Source organism: Ostrinia nubilalis, chromosome Z (assembly GCF_963855985.1).
Source record: "Ostrinia nubilalis chromosome Z, ilOstNubi1.1, whole genome shotgun sequence".
NCBI lineage: Eukaryota > Metazoa > Arthropoda > Insecta > Lepidoptera > Crambidae > Ostrinia > Ostrinia nubilalis.
This window is the reverse complement of record NC_087119.1, coordinates 3,624,952-3,641,059: the sequence shown is the minus strand read 5'-3', so window position 1 is coordinate 3,641,059 and position 16,108 is coordinate 3,624,952. Positions and strand designations below refer to the sequence as shown.

At 35.9% G+C, this 16,108-nt stretch overlaps 1 protein-coding gene across 1 annotated transcript; it reads right to left on the bottom strand.

Annotated features, from left to right (window-relative positions):
• On the bottom strand, nucleotides 1-14,578 carry LOC135086594 (LIM homeobox transcription factor 1-beta). The gene is made up of 4 exons (XM_063981347.1): nucleotides 14,441-14,578; nucleotides 2,906-3,107; nucleotides 2,120-2,736; nucleotides 1-2,019 (listed from the first exon to the last, which is right to left on the bottom strand). Exons 1-4 carry the CDS (start codon nucleotides 14,529-14,531, stop codon nucleotides 1,781-1,783), a joined length of 1,149 nt encoding a protein of 382 aa, XP_063837417.1. The 5' UTR covers nucleotides 14,532-14,578; the 3' UTR covers nucleotides 1-1,780.
• Between the last annotated feature and the right edge of the window lie 1,530 nt (nucleotides 14,579-16,108).

Sequence of the window (16,108 nt, the reverse complement as noted above, 5' to 3'; positions counted from 1 at the left end):
TCTAGTATAAGTATGCATACGATAACAACAGATAAACTTAAACTAATTCACAAAATGTTTGACTAGAAAAATTGTTTTTGGTGTCACAAAAGTTGGTAAAATAAGTTAGATAAAATATATTACAGGCGGCAATTTTATATCAAGTTTAAATAAGAATATTTCTTAAGTAGATACGCAGTTATGTAACGCTTCACTAAAATAATTCTTAAACAATAATTTGACTAGAATAACACGTAAATGCAGAAAATAATTGTTAGTAGGTTAAAAGTTATTATAATAAGTTAAATAAACTATGATTCAAGTGCACCTAACAATCTAATAGCACAACAATAGATTCATATATTCATTAAATACACAACAAAACGTTAATTGGTTTATGTTTTGATTAATAAACTATTTTAGAGCGGGTACAGTGTCTAGTTATCTGATATTGGTGTAGTTTGAAGCAAAAGTACCTAATCAAATAAAGTCTCGTGTAGTTGTATGAAGGTGAATAAGTACACATTACTTTTAATTTTACAATAAGACTCTTATATTATATTATATTATCATTATAACATCAGCAAAGTTACAAAAATCTCCAACAAAACAAATTGAAACCTATGACGAGGCATTTAATTTTGCTTAACTTTTAGTATTTCAATGTAGACACCCACTAATATTACACGAATACACTGATAACTTTTATATTTACAACTATTAAGAAGGTAATTGCTTAAATTAAAGTTACAACTGTATTATTTTTAAATCCAGCTTTGTGAATTCCTATTTATTTACTCTATGTTTAACATTGAAGGTAACGAGTGTAATATTACATAAATCGGTAACAACTAGGTCATTATTATACTATTTCAGATTCAGATGCATAATGGTTTGTAGTAACTTTGTAAACTTGAATTACTTACTAGTTTGAGGATGATTTAACTAACTTGTAACGGACATAAATATTTTCCTAACTGCCAATTTTCGGCAAAATTACTATTACGTTGTCTAACACTGGACAACGAAAATATTTTCCCTTGTCCAGTGGCAGACTGAAAATTCTTTAAAATGAGTAACTATGGGTAATTCCCTTCAAAATCGGCTTGATCTAATATTCTGTAACAATTCCAAGAACACAAAAGTTAACTACAAATGAATAATACTGTGTGTAGTTCAAAAACCTTCTCTAAATACTAAACTCTACGTATTTGAAATACAGTGACCGGTCTCTACATTGTTGAAGCTTAAAATACTATCTGTACATAATTTACACTCTTAATTTAGGATTTAGAATACTTTCCCAAAACACTTGTACGCCGGATGTGTCCTAATGATATACTTACTAGGTACGAGTAAGTAATGTATAAACACCGAATATAAGTTTCACATTTAGTAGGTAAGATTATAACTGACTTTATCAAAAGCGAAAGCTGCAACATTACTACACTACTTCTAACGGGTGTCGGGTTTCTGTAAGTTGTTCTACATAACAACAATAACACAATTTTACTAAAAGAGGACTTGCAACATTTATGGGGGTGCAAATAGCATTTGACTAATTATTGTAACTGCTCTGTGACTACGGAGAGCTCGGATAATCTCAATACTGATTTGGCATTGGGTAGTGTCCAGCGTAAAACGGTATCGCGGCGTGCATCGCTGCGTCAGCAGCGTGCGTGATGGTGCTGGTGTGGCTGGTGACCGTTGCTGTGGCGTTCACAGAGATGCTCACAGCAGCCGGGGGGCGCAGTCGCTGGCCGTGCCTGCAGCGCCGACCAGCGCCACGTCGGCTATCTAATCAATGATCAGTGCTAAAGTACGAATTCTGCATGAGGTACAGCTTGTCTATGGGGTTCACCACAGCCCCCGTGCCCAAGTTGAGCGGCTCGTGAGAAGCGTGTTGATGCGAGTGATGCTGGACCTCCAGGTTCTGTAAGCTCATGGTATCAGAAGCGCCCTCGTCGAGCTGGTCGAAGTTGCTGCCGTCGAGGGATATGTCTGAGCTGCAGAAGCTGTCGCCAGAATGCGCTGGATAATCTGGAAAGAGAAAATATTATGTAAGTTATTTAACAGAATTGTACCTTATGATAATCTCCTTCAGACTTTCCTTATGTTTCACAGTATAAAATATGCTCACCATCTGGAGAGTACGGCAGATTCGGGTTCAGAGGTTGACTTGAAGCAGAGTAAGATCCATCAAGGCCCAAGTAATTTCCGTGCTCGCTTGACGGTGACTCCTGCTTTATATTTTTCTCATCTTTATCTTTATCCTTTTCGGTATTCTTGTCTCCCTCTTGCTTGGCCTTCCTTTGGATCTTCTTCATTTTAGCCCTCTGGTTTTGGAACCACACCTGCACTACTCGGACGCTCAATCCAGTGTCTTTTGCGAGAGCTTCGCGGACTTTGCGGCACGGTTTCGGGCTGACTTCGAAGGAGGCCTTGAATTGCCTGCGCTGAGCTGATGTCAAAATCGTTCGAGGCCTCTTCGGGCCTCGCCTTCCATCGCGAGGGCGCTCTGAATCGTCTATGATCATATCGTCCTCAGCATGCTGCATCAAGTACATTTCCTTCTCGAAATCTTGGCGGCAGAATATCTGGCCGGCTCTGATGACGTATTGTTCGCCCTTCTGCAGCGGCTGGCAGCACATCACGCAGACAAAGCATTGGATGTGAAACACGTACTGCTGAGCGCGCATCACCATCTCCTGCGGCAGAAGGCGATCGCCGCACCTCGTGCATTTCACCCCGAACAATCTAAGGACAACAATAATAAAGGTAACACAAGAAAATTTGGACGCCCAGCATTTCGCCTGGCATAGCGCTAGCAGTTCGCGGGGGCACAATTCGCTTTGTTTTGGTAGCAAGCTCGAGCATTCTCACGGATTGAGTTTGTTCGATCTCGCTCGTTTGGAATGTTAATTACCTATCGTAATCTGGTTTGCAGTAGAGCTTGGCGTTCCTGGTGAAGCAGGTGTGGGCGAGCGGGCAGCCGCAGACGCAGCAGCTGAGGCAGTGCTCGTGCCAGGACAGCTCGCCGACCCTCATGAGGTAGCGGTCCTGGATCTTCTGGCCGCATCCCTCGCATATCTCCACGATCTTCTCCCGCTTGATGCTGGCGCTCAGCTCTGCGGAAAGGAGGCTAAGGTTAGTAGCATGTGGACGGTCTTCTGGGATCACTTTACATATCGCAGGCGGTATTATATAAATATGTGATAAATATGCTCAGCTTACAAAGGTACCTATATTGTGGACATAATGATATAGGTAATCCTAATATCAACTTATCACTGTTTTATAACTAGAGTAGGTAATAATAAAAAAGAATTTTAATTGAAATTAAGTAAAAACTTTGACAAAACGTTAAGTATTGTTTTTAACGAAATCTAAATAGAAACCTCTACCTGAATAACTCTATCATCTTTCATTTAAATTACTCAGTTTCAATTTCTTAAGTTGTCTTTGTTCAAATCAGATTGTAGAGTGCTTGCAGTTCGATTTATGGCTGAGAATTATTGCATCAAAAACACTGTACTTTTTGCATCATATAATTTTATATTTTATTGTGACAAACATAAATGAAAAGGCTGAATAAGCATGGACACTCAAACTACATTTTGAGAATTGTAATACATATGCGGAGCTAACGACGAATATTATAAATGTACATTAATACGTTGATGACGTGGATTATTACGTTAGAAGTTTCTTATTAGTTTGCCAGTTCCACAATGTTATCTATTTTCATATTACCGTCGTTAAAGAGAGCTTAACTTTCTAGTAAGAAATATTACTACCTCTAGTCTGGTGACATGAGAGAACATACTAAATGAAGAGCCCTCGCTATGTATCAACATACTCATGAGTTTAGTAGGTACTACTAGTCTCGCTGCATTTTTATACTTAAACTAGTCTACTTCTCATGTTGTTCTACTAGAATGTGTCACCGTTTATGTTTTAAATAGTCTTTGTTTTATCATGCCCCGTGATAAAAAATTTATCTCTCGCAATAGGTCTATGTGATCGATATCTAGCCATGCTTTATGGTGCTTTGCCTTTTATCGGTTCAACCGAGGTTTGTTTCACATGTTTGATACATGACCGAGTAATGGTTAACCCACTAAACGGATAGCTTTGGCGTGGACGTTTGTAGAGCGAGTGGACCGATACCTCTGTATGTACCAGGGATGTTAAGGATATGAAGTTTCGGTTATGGATACGGTTACGGATATTAAAATAATATTAAACCGGTTTCGGATATGAAATCATTTCGGATTATCCGAAAATTTCTGATAATTTCGGTTAGGGATATTAGAATTTTAAAAATGTAAGTAGCAAGGGGCTGTGCGACCCACATAGCCTTTTATGTACTATAATGACACCTATTATGATGGAGGTAAAACAGGAAGGGATATTAGATGGTGCATGGTGCCAGGGAATGCCAGACAAGTAACAAATATTAAAAAATATTAAAATTTAGACTCCGACGTTATGCGAAACTATCCAAAACTTTTGAATCGGTTTCGGTTACGGTTACCGATGTTTTTTTATTTCGGATATCCGATAGTTTCGGTTACGGTTAGGGATATCCATAACATCCCTAGTATGTACGTACGCCCATTCACGGCGTGTGCTCCGAAGAGTCACTCGTGTATCGATTAGGACTGGCCACATACAAACGCTCAGCCTTGTTGTACCAGGCCGCGTTTTTATTTACTAAAGAACTTGTGCGTGGTATAAAACATAGAGGAAATCCAAAATATACAGGGTGTTAGGTAAATGGGTATATGAGCCGACACTAGCCCATGTTAACATGGGCATATAAATGGTATGGTGAAGTCAAAAATTTGATATTATCATTTAATTTTTTTAATTTTCATACAAAATAAATTTTATAAAATCCGATTTGTATGAAAAATAAAATAATTAAAATGAAGATATCAATTTTCTGACTTCACCATACCATTTATATGACCATGTTAACATAGGCTAGTGTCGGCTCATATACCCATTTACCTAACACCCTGTATACTAATATTAAAAATGCGAAAGTAACTCTGTCTGTCTGTCTGTCTTGCTTTCACGCCTAAACCACTGAACCGATTTTGATGAAATTTGGCATAAAGATAGTTTGAGTCCCGGGAAAGGACATAGGATAGTTTTTATACCGGTTTTAAAAACAGGGATGCGCGTGCCAAAGTTTTTCTGTAACAGACAAAATTCCTTAAAAGGTAGTGCGTGGGATACAACATAGAGGAAATCCAAAACTTGACTGAAATATTTGTTATCACAACATTATTATCCTTTCACATTTTCAGGCTGTGGATCTCGAAACAACAAAACAATTTTAACGCTTCTATTTTACACCCATTTCCATTGATTTGTATGTACTCGTAATATATTTTTATAGATATTGATTTATAAAATTACATTGAAAAATAATAATAATGCTGTGTGCTCCAGCCCTTAGTTCAGAACTGATGCTCGTGTGAAAATTAAATAATTCTGAATTCAGATCAGATTTTATATCGCATATTTTCATTCCCCGCTTTTCGTATGATAATTTTCGATTCACAATACATGATTGTCTGCGCTGTGGCTATTTTTATTTTTCAATTTTATCTTTCTGCGGTCGTTCCGGTGGAAATAAGAAATGAGAAGTCAAATAGATTGTTTATTCACATTATGGTACTCGTAGTTAAGGCAGAGAATAATAAGTACTACATATGGTCTAATGTTGATTCGAAATATAAATTAGTAACTTACTTACAATTGGGTTATTTTTAATGATCTTCATTTAATTAAAACTTGTAGAAAGTATAAATATAGTGTAGTATTAAGTTAACGTTTTATTTAATAAAAACGATAAGTCTTATTTTTCTATAGCATCGCAAAGCTGTACGTCTATTGATCTCTACGTAAAAGATCAATGTTGTATGTACGTACTTGTAGACGAGTCGAAATGGCGCGGGTCAGGGTTGCCAACTTTGTCATTTCCAAATTTCTCTAAAACAACACACATATTTGTTTCCAATTTTTTCTTTACCTACTTTATCAAAGTGGTCACAAGTAATCTAATTAACAATTTAATTATTTCTGCAAAGCGAGACATCATAAATGATTTTATATTACTTGGGCACATGAAATTGGTTACAAAAGACTTGAATATCCAGATCCCTACCGTTTGCTTAGGGATTTTTATAATATTTATGATTATCTAAGTACGAATGTTGGTATCCCATTTTTGTATTACCTTGCCTATCTTTTTATGTAGACTGACGATTCTCAAAGTCTGATTTTAAGTGTATCGCACAAACACGTCTTTACTGTGTTTACTCAGCCAATCCCATGCATTATAGGTCTTTACTTCCTTTTTTGGTAGATTGGTAAAGTTGTTTGTTATAATAGACACTATTGTTGTTAGTGTTAAGTAGGTACGAGTATAGTATGGGTTCGTCTTCTAGACAATTTTTTGAGATTTTTTGGAAAGTCAACATTAAAAAAAATACTAATGAAATATCTCTTTTTTTTCACAACCCTGACACGAGCAAAATATCAGGCTTAGGCGTCTACTCCTTGGGGAGGGGAACGCCCCTTGAGGGCGTGCCGGTGACCCGGCCGCGGTACCCGACCCAACTTAATCGATGAGTACTGACTTGACATCGCGGACGGCGGTTTTACTTTGTGCCGCTCTTGATCGTCTTTTTTCAGAATTAATTTTCGAGTTTTCGAATTTTAATGTAGAACTAATCTTCTTCGACTTCGCGGACGGTGGTTACACTTTGCGCCGCTCACGATTGAATTTCTTCTGAATTTTTCGAATTTTGAATGTAGAACTAATAATTCTCCATTCGTTCTGAGCTGACGCCATGGATTGAAAAGATTTTTATTACGAAGTTATTACAGCACAACCAAATATTATACAGGGTGTTAGGTAAATGGGTATATAAGCCGACACTAGCCCATGTTAACATGGGCATATAAATGGTATGGTGAAGTCAGAAATTTGATATCATCATTTTAATTTTTTAAATTTTCATACAAAATAAATTTTATAAAATCCGATTTGTATGAAAATTAAAATAGTTAAAATGAAGATGATCAATTTTCTGACTTCACCATACCATTTATATGCCCATGTTAACATGGGCTAGTGTCGGTTCATATCCCCATTTACCTAACACCCTGTATATACCTACATATTAGGTATATTTTTTGATAAGCTTGTTATTTTAATAAACTATTGTCCACCAATTTTCCAAAATTGTAAAGTAGTTGCAAATAATAGATCACAATTTTTCCCGGAAATCTAACTATAAACATTAAAAATACCGTAATAAGGTAACTATTCAGACGGGTAGTCTGAAAAGCTTGTCGGTGTTGGTTCCTGGAAATATTAAGATCCGAGAATTCTTGCACAAGAAAAGAGCGGAGTAAAAGTCCCTAGCCTTTCTTTGACAATCCAAAAATGCACTCAAGCGGAATTGCGGCTAAGCTAGATGGCAATTACGTGGAGTTCCTGGAAGCTTGAACGAGGCAAAAGCGCGTTAAGTTCCAACGCTTTTCTGTAAGATGATTAGTTCTTTAAAATTAGTTCGCATTTAAGTACCTTTTAATTTTTCTCGCCCATCGTGAGAAAGGAAATTCTATAAAATATTTGACCAAAGATCCGCAGAGCCTTAAACTTACACCAGTAAAATATTATTCTGCATTTTGTGCATAAATTCGCTTTCTCAAGTCGAGAGCCGTTTATCGGAAAATGTATCACATAGTAGAAATTCTTTATGTAGGTACCTACTCAACGCTAAGAATGTTGAGCGACTGCGTTGAACTACCTACTTAGTCCTAGTATTCGAGTAAATATTATATTATTTTTCGTTTAAAATAAAGTTGGATACTCATATTTAGGTAATGTTAGAAAATCTTTAAAATTTAATACCAACCTAGCGAGGCATTGTAAGAAATTAAGTAACGTTTAGGAGCTAATTGTTAAGGTTAGGTTTTGCATGTTCGATATAGAGCCGAGGTCTCGTTTCGTTCCATTTCGTTCAGTAGATATGCCTATAAGGTCATATAGGCAATAAGTGTCCGAGAAAATTACGAAACCTACTGAAAGTCCCACAAGTCAAGTTGCAGCAGTTTAATTTAGTAAGTATTTAAAAAAAGCTATTTAAATGAGCTATTTAAATGAACTATTTTACGAGTCACATTTTTATTATTTTCTACCTCCTTTGTAACGTAGAGCAAAGAAAACGTTATAAAAACTAACATTTTTCTCGTCTCATTCATCTTTTTACAATCATAAAGGCAATTTAATGCGTACTAAGTTACGGTCTTTACGTAGGAAAACTTCGACACTTAGGTATTTCAGTTTTCAATATTCACTCGACTAAGCTCGGTAACAAAGGCTGTTCCCTGCCTAACCATATGTGGGCTGCCATACATGTAGATAGGTGCCTAACTGCCTACACACAAACGCGAACATTGCGGTAAACGATGCGTGCACGATAAATCGATGGAAACATCGGTCACTATCTATAGGCACATGTTCGCTCGATAAAATACTCGATGAAACCCATGAAACTTTGTCTCTTACCCATCTCTACGCTTCGCGAGTCCCCGTTCAATTGTTTGCACCGAATACATTAAGCGCACGTCGCGTCGTAATTATGTACTGACTACAGCACATAAGGCTTTAGGTACATACATTTTCGTTTAAAACACCTACAGATTCTAGATAGACTCTACAGTGTTTATCTTGACGTAAAACCGTACAATGCAAAGTAAATTGTTTTTGAATTATTAATCTTACTAAAGTAATACAAATAGTACCTACATAAGTGTGTAAACAACCATGAGAAAATAATAAAATAATTTTCTGTGACCGACGAATATCCAACCAAATCCGCAGGCAGAAGCTAGTGCATTATATCAAGATAGTGCCACTACGACACCTTTTAAAATGAATGACCATTAGCGGGTATAATATTTCTTACTTAATCCCAGTATTCTAGAAATTTCTCCGGAGAGAAATCTCAAGCCGCAGTATTTTCAAGTGTCGTAGTCTAGTCTTTCTGCCTTGGGAAAGATTCCGAGAAAAGCTCTATAGTGTACCAGTGATTAAACAGCATTAGCAAGATAAAGTCTTCGTTATTGCTGATTATACCGTTTATTTTTATTTTATTTACAGTTTATTGTCTGGTAAAGCAAATTAAAATTTTCTAGAGTTCAATAAATCTATGGTCTTGCTTGATCTTAAGTAAATTAACTATATTTTACGGCTTCAATTGAGTTCACAGTTATTTATCCTCTAATTGAACAGTCGAATCTAATCATAATATTTAAGCATCATCTAATTTATGACTCACGGATGATCTATTCAATAGATCATATTCTATTGTCTAGGATACTGTATGTACGAGTAGATACCTACAATGCAGTATTAGGTAGACTTGTGGTGAGGTGTCAGCGCTTAAAAGCACTTTGTAAGCACTCGTATTAAACCTCTACAAGTAACAATACTTTCTTTTATTTAGCACCTATGGATGACTATATTTTTATAGCACGTCAAAATCAAACAGTGTTTAAGTTAAGCCTGGATAGATTTTACTAGACTAATAGTAAACAGTTGTTATATATATGTCACCGTAAAATTGTAAATTCCGTCAGATTATAATCTGACATAGTTAAATTACAATCTAACCTAACCTAACCCACTGTTAGTTTACAATCTAACGCGTTATATTATAAACTGACAGAGTTCACAATTTTACGTTGACATATATAGTGTAAGGATAAAGCTGGAAGCCATGAGACGCCTAAATTGTGCATTTGTGCCGTTTATATTTTGTATTTCCTCTACATTTCCTCTATTTCTCAGTTTTGTTTGTGAAAGAGAATTTATCTTCTAGCTAAAGCTAGTAAACAAAACAAAACGGCGTCTATAAATAATTTGTTGCTTTAAGGGCTTAAGTAGTTAGACAAGCAACCTTAGTTACAGGCCTTTTCTGGAGAGTATTCTCAGAGTTAAAATATATTTACCCTATTAAAAAAGTATCCAACCGGAATGAACAATAAAATTAAAACAAATTAATAAGCACCGAATATTACAAGATAATACATAGCAATCAATTTGCTGAAGTATGTGTTCGTCTCTGGTTTGCTTCCCCCCGTTGTCTATGGAAACCCCCCAGCTTCAAGTGTCGGATTCAATAGAGGATAAATTGGCTGTATAAAATTATTTCTGCTTCTCTTTGGTAAATAATTTTATGAATTTTCACAAAGAGCAAACGCGTGAGATGTTGCGAAATGAAGTCAGGCTTTTTTAATTAATTTTAACTTGTGATGGACAGTTATAATCATGTTTTGCAAATTGTTTAAGATTTCTAGCTCTGTAATAAGTTTTATCTGGATGTCAATGTATTTCTCATTTTGCACGCCTATGTATGATGTTCTAAAATTTTTCTAGTGTTCAAGTGTAACACTCTCTAAAAACTTGCAGTCGCAGATAAACGCTTATAAGCGACATTTAATCCTGTAATGTCTAAAGAACTTTAATGTTCAGTCGGAATCCCAGTTAATTTAATTGTGGCCCACGTGGGCACTGTGCGTTAGTTCCACGTACCCTTGATCGGTTTAACTACTCCTTTGTAAGACGTTGGTACAGAATTTCCAGCTGTGTCACTCTTAGAATACGAGACAAGTTTCTTTGTTCCCAACGTTCTAAAGAGACAAAACATTAATTTTGTGGAAGTTATAATATTTGAGCGTAAGTTAGTATTATTTGTGCAATCTTTAACGATTTTTCTTAATTTAGTTTGCACTGTAGAATTTTCCTACTTAAATTTTTATCGGTTGTCATATAGACAATCTTTTTTTGGCAAATCGATATTCTCAAAACCGGTGCCGCGGCCTAATACTAGTGCCATATTTACTGAAAAGGGGCTGAAAACGGCCTGCGGCTCCTACAAACAGTCCGTAGTATTGATTCGCGCTACGGCTCGCTACGCGCCGTAGCCCCGTAGAAAGGCGTTAATGTCGTAGCAATGGCGTCGGCTACGAAATCCCGCTCGACGCTCATAGTCTACGGTCTGAATTCGTATATAATAATTAATAATAATTATAATTACCCCGGTAATTTTCCGGGGTATTTATTTCAAGAACAAGGATGAAGATTGAACTTGGGAAGTGTAAGCCGTTTTCTTCGGACTTCACCCGTCTGTTAAGCTTAAGAGTCTGTTAACCAACTCGCCGCAAGCACAATTCATTACAGAAAATATTTCTGAGTCCTGAATTAAAATCCCTAAAATCTTAACCATAGCACTATCAGGCACTTGACTTCAATATACCTATGTACATGTGTTTTGTACACCGCTCTAAACGTACAGCTACAGAAAATACTTTACAACTTTTTACACAAACCAACATAATATTATTATTACTACACAATGCCACAATGGTATTATGATATGAGTTAGATAAAGCTTTTTTTGTCGAGGCCGGAATTTTGCCGTGCTTGACGCGTGGGTGAAGGGTGGTTGAGCCTTGTTCGTAGTAAATAGAGTACTATGCACAATTCCTCGTATTTTTTTCTCCAAGTGTGTTAACACCAACCTTCTTTTCAAACATATGCTATGTTCTATTTTTATCGTAAGGGCGATATAGTGAGAGTAACTGAAAACACAGCTTTAGTTTTAGACTTGATGCGCCGCCATAGGTAAGGTAAGGCTTTACTGGACCGACGACAGCTTACATTCTCTCAAAAGTACTCAGTTATATTCCTTTTGGATAATCACCATCGACACTAACCACCACGAAAAGTGGTAATTTATAAAGTGTCTTTCAGTTTGGAATCGAATCTTAGACCTCTTAATTTAATATCCAAGTCTCTAACTACTAAGTCTGAGGCATTAAAGTGATCTCACATAAGTTAAGCTGCTTAACTGTAGTTTCTGAAAATATGAAACTTTATTCTATAAATTCCATGCATCACAAATGAAAATAACGAAGACCGCTCAGTAATTAATTTCCTTTTATTATTATTACGTAGAAAGCGTTATTTAAAATTTAAAAGCTCCGTGATGTTTAACGAAATAATTTCTTCCTAAAAAACAGCGGAATGCGCTGCCCGCGCTCACAATACTATTATAGCGAACCTACGAACTATGGAATAGCGTTTATTAAATGAATGCCGCTGCGTTACAGCGCGAAAAGCGCACCACTTTCAAATAGTTCTTATGGCAATAAAAGTAGTAAGTTTGTTGAGTTATTGTATATCACTAACTAGATGTGGTTGCAATGAGTTATTGTAGTAGTCTACACTGCAAACAAAATGTGACTGATTCATATACATAGTTTGAGTTCACTTTGTTTGTTAATGCTCTTTTGTAAATTTTAAGGATAAGAGTAGTTTTTTAAAAGTACTGAAACAGATAACAAACCTTGTCACGATAATGATCCTGTGTGCCTACCATGAGTTTACGTTAGGTGAGCTCGCTAGCGAATACGTCAAAAAATTCTATGAAGATTTTATTTCTTGAAAGTAGTCGCTAGGGGCGCTGCACAATATGTCATAATTATATTTAAATGTCATTTTTTTACGCAGTCGCTAGCGAGCACACCTAACGTAAACTCATGGTAGGCACACTGAAAAAGTGACGTCCAAAGATGAAATGTAAAATCTTGTACTAAGTATCTACTAGACCTTCTATGATAATACTGATGTCCCTAAAAACAAAATAAGTGTAAGAAGGACCAAAAGAAACTCGTTGAACACAAACCAACATTTATAAAGTCGGGCGAAATGAATGCTCAAAATGATTTTAAATCTGAATCTGAAATATTAATTACTTTTCATCTTTAAAATAACCTTTAGCATTTAAATTGAGGATTCGACGTTATTATTCCGCAATAATTAAAATTACACGGAATTTAATTTTAATTAAAATCTTCGACACTCGATAGAATTTGAAATATTATCGTTAATTAACGATTTATTGCCGTTCCTTTGATGTGAGTACCGTGAATTAATAAAATGGTATTGATATTTATTCATTAAGACTGTACTCGTAAAGCAGCGTGATGGTTTCTACAGACAATGTTTTTTATGGTGCTCTAGGTACATTCAATTTTTAATATTGTTCGTTCGTTTCAGCCGAGTGACGTCCACTGCTGGACAAAGGCCTCCCCCAAGGATTTCCACAAAGACCGGTCCTGCGTCGCCCACATCCTTCATATTGTTAAAATATTTATGTTAATATTTAAGAACAAATACATTATAAGTTATAAATATATTATGTATCAGTAGATACTAGCATGCAGTTAAGTCAAATTATTGTAGAAGTCTATTCGTTGTTTATTTTTTTAGTTTCATATTATTTATTTATTAGGTAAATATAACATGGATACGTTACATACTTTTAGCTTAAAAGCTCTCTTAACACACAAACGATCAAAAATATTCAGATATCGGAAAAAGTTCACCAACTAAATTGGTCCGTTTCATCATTCATCCATTGCAACTGTTATACTGAAAACTACTCTATTTTCAAATAATGTTTCGTATTTTCATAAAAGTTTTATTTTATTTTATACATTTCGGGTTTATGTTAGTAAAAATAATACTCAAACAGAATGTAGCAAAGTTAAAGCTAATGTTAAAGTATACAGTGAAATTGTTTTATGTTAATATTTAACAAAATTGTGTTAGTGTACCTATTATTCACGGTATTTCGGTAAGCTGCGTTAATTAAAGGTAAGTAATTGATATTTAATTATTGTTTAATATACGTACGTCTATGTAGTAGTTATCTCTATCTAAAAGTTTAACGGGAAATTCGTAATTATAATGAGAATTCAATCGTACTCATTTAAGATTACATCGAGTATTTTACAGACAAATGAACCCCAAAACATTTACAACATAAATGCTTAAAAGCTCTTATACTTCAAATTCTCCGGCTCTGCGGGGAGACAAGCCTAGGGCTGTTTCTTTAGTGGTCATATATTTCATATACACGTCCCAAATTATTTCCTCACTAATAATACATTTAAATATTGTTTATCGTTTCAAAAAAGTGTTTTTTGTGACACTAGAAGTTTATATAAAATTAGTTATGACACTCAAACTATTGAATCACGAAGTGATCTCAATAAGTTATTGAAAAGTTTTTAACCACAAAATAATAATCCAAAAACTTATTTATTTCATTCGGTAACTTTAATTGCGAATTGCCCACATTCCGCGTGCAAACTTCAACAAGGCGCGTTTAACTTGGACCATTCATTTAACGCCAACGAACAACGAATAAACAAAAGTGGCTTATCAGCAATAAAATTTGGAAAAATACACTTTAATTTTTGGGGAATTAGAAATTCACAAAAAATTATCACCAATTAAAAATTCGCTGATAAGACGTAAGTTAGCGCGAGCCTAATTTAAGGAGTAAGACACGTCACCGACCTGTTCTGTTGGGGCAGCTGAGCGGCGGCTGCATGCTCTCCTGCATCAATCCAGGGTTAATATTCGTGTAAAACTCCAACATTTTTTTCATGCAACTTTCGTGGTGCTCCGGTGAGCTCACTGAGACGATCGCGCGCCCGCAGTCGACCGCACAATGGCCCGACCGAGCGAGCGAGCTCGCGCCTCCCTCTCTGGTGCTCACGCTCTGCCAATAGCGGCCCCCTCCAAGGAGCCCCGCCCCGCCAAACCAACATACGTATTATTACCCAGCTATAATATCTCGCCTGAAACACCAGCAACAAATTGTATTTTTTTCGTTTCGGAAAAACAGCAGACAGTCGCCGATAACGCGCGCCGATAAAGCGGATATGAAAGGAAAACGTCACAACCGTGAAAAAGGTAAACTTTAAGCCGTTATGCATAAAAAAAGCTTATTTAATTTTACCGCTCACAAATTCCGCTCTCCGTCTGTTCACGCATTGCGATTTTCGCCTTTTAATGTTTGCGGAGGAATTTTCAGGGATTCAGTCGACCTTGACACGAATTTCTGTAATTACTTTCAATTTTGTGTTATTAAGTAGAGCTTATGATTCCAATATTAACTATTAATTTAATAAAGTGGGAATGGACGGTCTGTATTTTGCTCACGGTAGATGAGAGATCAAGAATCAACATATTAAATGTACGAGTAAAGTACGTATGTATGTATGCGTTCGTATCCGTTTTGTAGCCGAGCCTCGTGCGTTATCTCTAGGTCGAACTTTTGAAGCTACAATTTTCGTTATTTACCTCTTTTGTTTTTGTGAATCCAAAAGATTCTGGGGCTTTGTTGTGTTATACTAGAGTTTATTCTTAAAAGTTAGTAAAATAAATATCAGTGAGATGAAACCATCCACTGATTCTAACCATCTATCGAGTAGACGAGTTGACAATAGATACATTATTTACTCACTTTAAATGGTTTTTACTATCATCATAATACTTGACTCTTTCACAGTTGGCAAAAACATTTTACGATTTGTATACTTAGTTGTAATTTGATTTAATTTAAAAAGAAATTTTGTAAATGTAACCTTTTTTGAGACAAATAAATATTCTACTATATTCTAAATAATGTGCGCAATATGTGATGTACCTACTAACATTATCACATACGCTATGGTTTCTCACGAAGATCGTAGTCCTTCCAGTATGTATTTTTACCACTTAAATGGAAATTAATTAAGAACCCAGAAAAACAGAAGTAGGGTTTAACTTAAAAAAATCCTATTTCAAAATGGAAGAGTTCTTTACGCGACAATAGTCGAATTTGTTTATGCGTGAATTTATTTAAGCTAAAATACTGGTTGGTACGCTCAATCCGCCAGTCGCGGTTTAAAAAGAATAAAAACGTTATTGGTGGGTCGGGCTCGAGTGGTGTCTGCTCGGCTCGGCTGCGCATTGTGTGTGGAGAGGGCCAATTCTCCCATTGAGCAGCCATGCCACCATCCGCCACGTAAACATAGCAGAAACGACGCTGGTTTGGGCGCTTGGATGCGGCATCCTGCAAAAATATTTTGTCAACAGAAATTAGATTTAATTACGATGACACCGTATTGTCTATGTTCAAAATTTTAGTCCATTTTTTATATTTTATCACAAGTGCCCGTCGATTTTTTGAAATTACAT

Bases quoted from the DNA above. Each gene is read 5' to 3' on its own strand.
- LOC135086594 (XM_063981347.1), bottom strand. From the start codon at position 14,531: ATGAAAAAAATGTTGGAGTTTTACACGAATATTAACCCTGGATTGATG. The intron at 2,737-2,905 runs GTAATTAACATT...TGTTGTCCTTAG, and splicing joins TGCAAACCAGATTACGATAG to ATTGTTCGGGGTGAAATGCA. The intron at 2,020-2,119 runs GTGAGCATATTT...TTCTCTTTCCAG, and splicing joins TCTGCCGTACTCTCCAGATG to ATTATCCAGCGCATTCTGGC.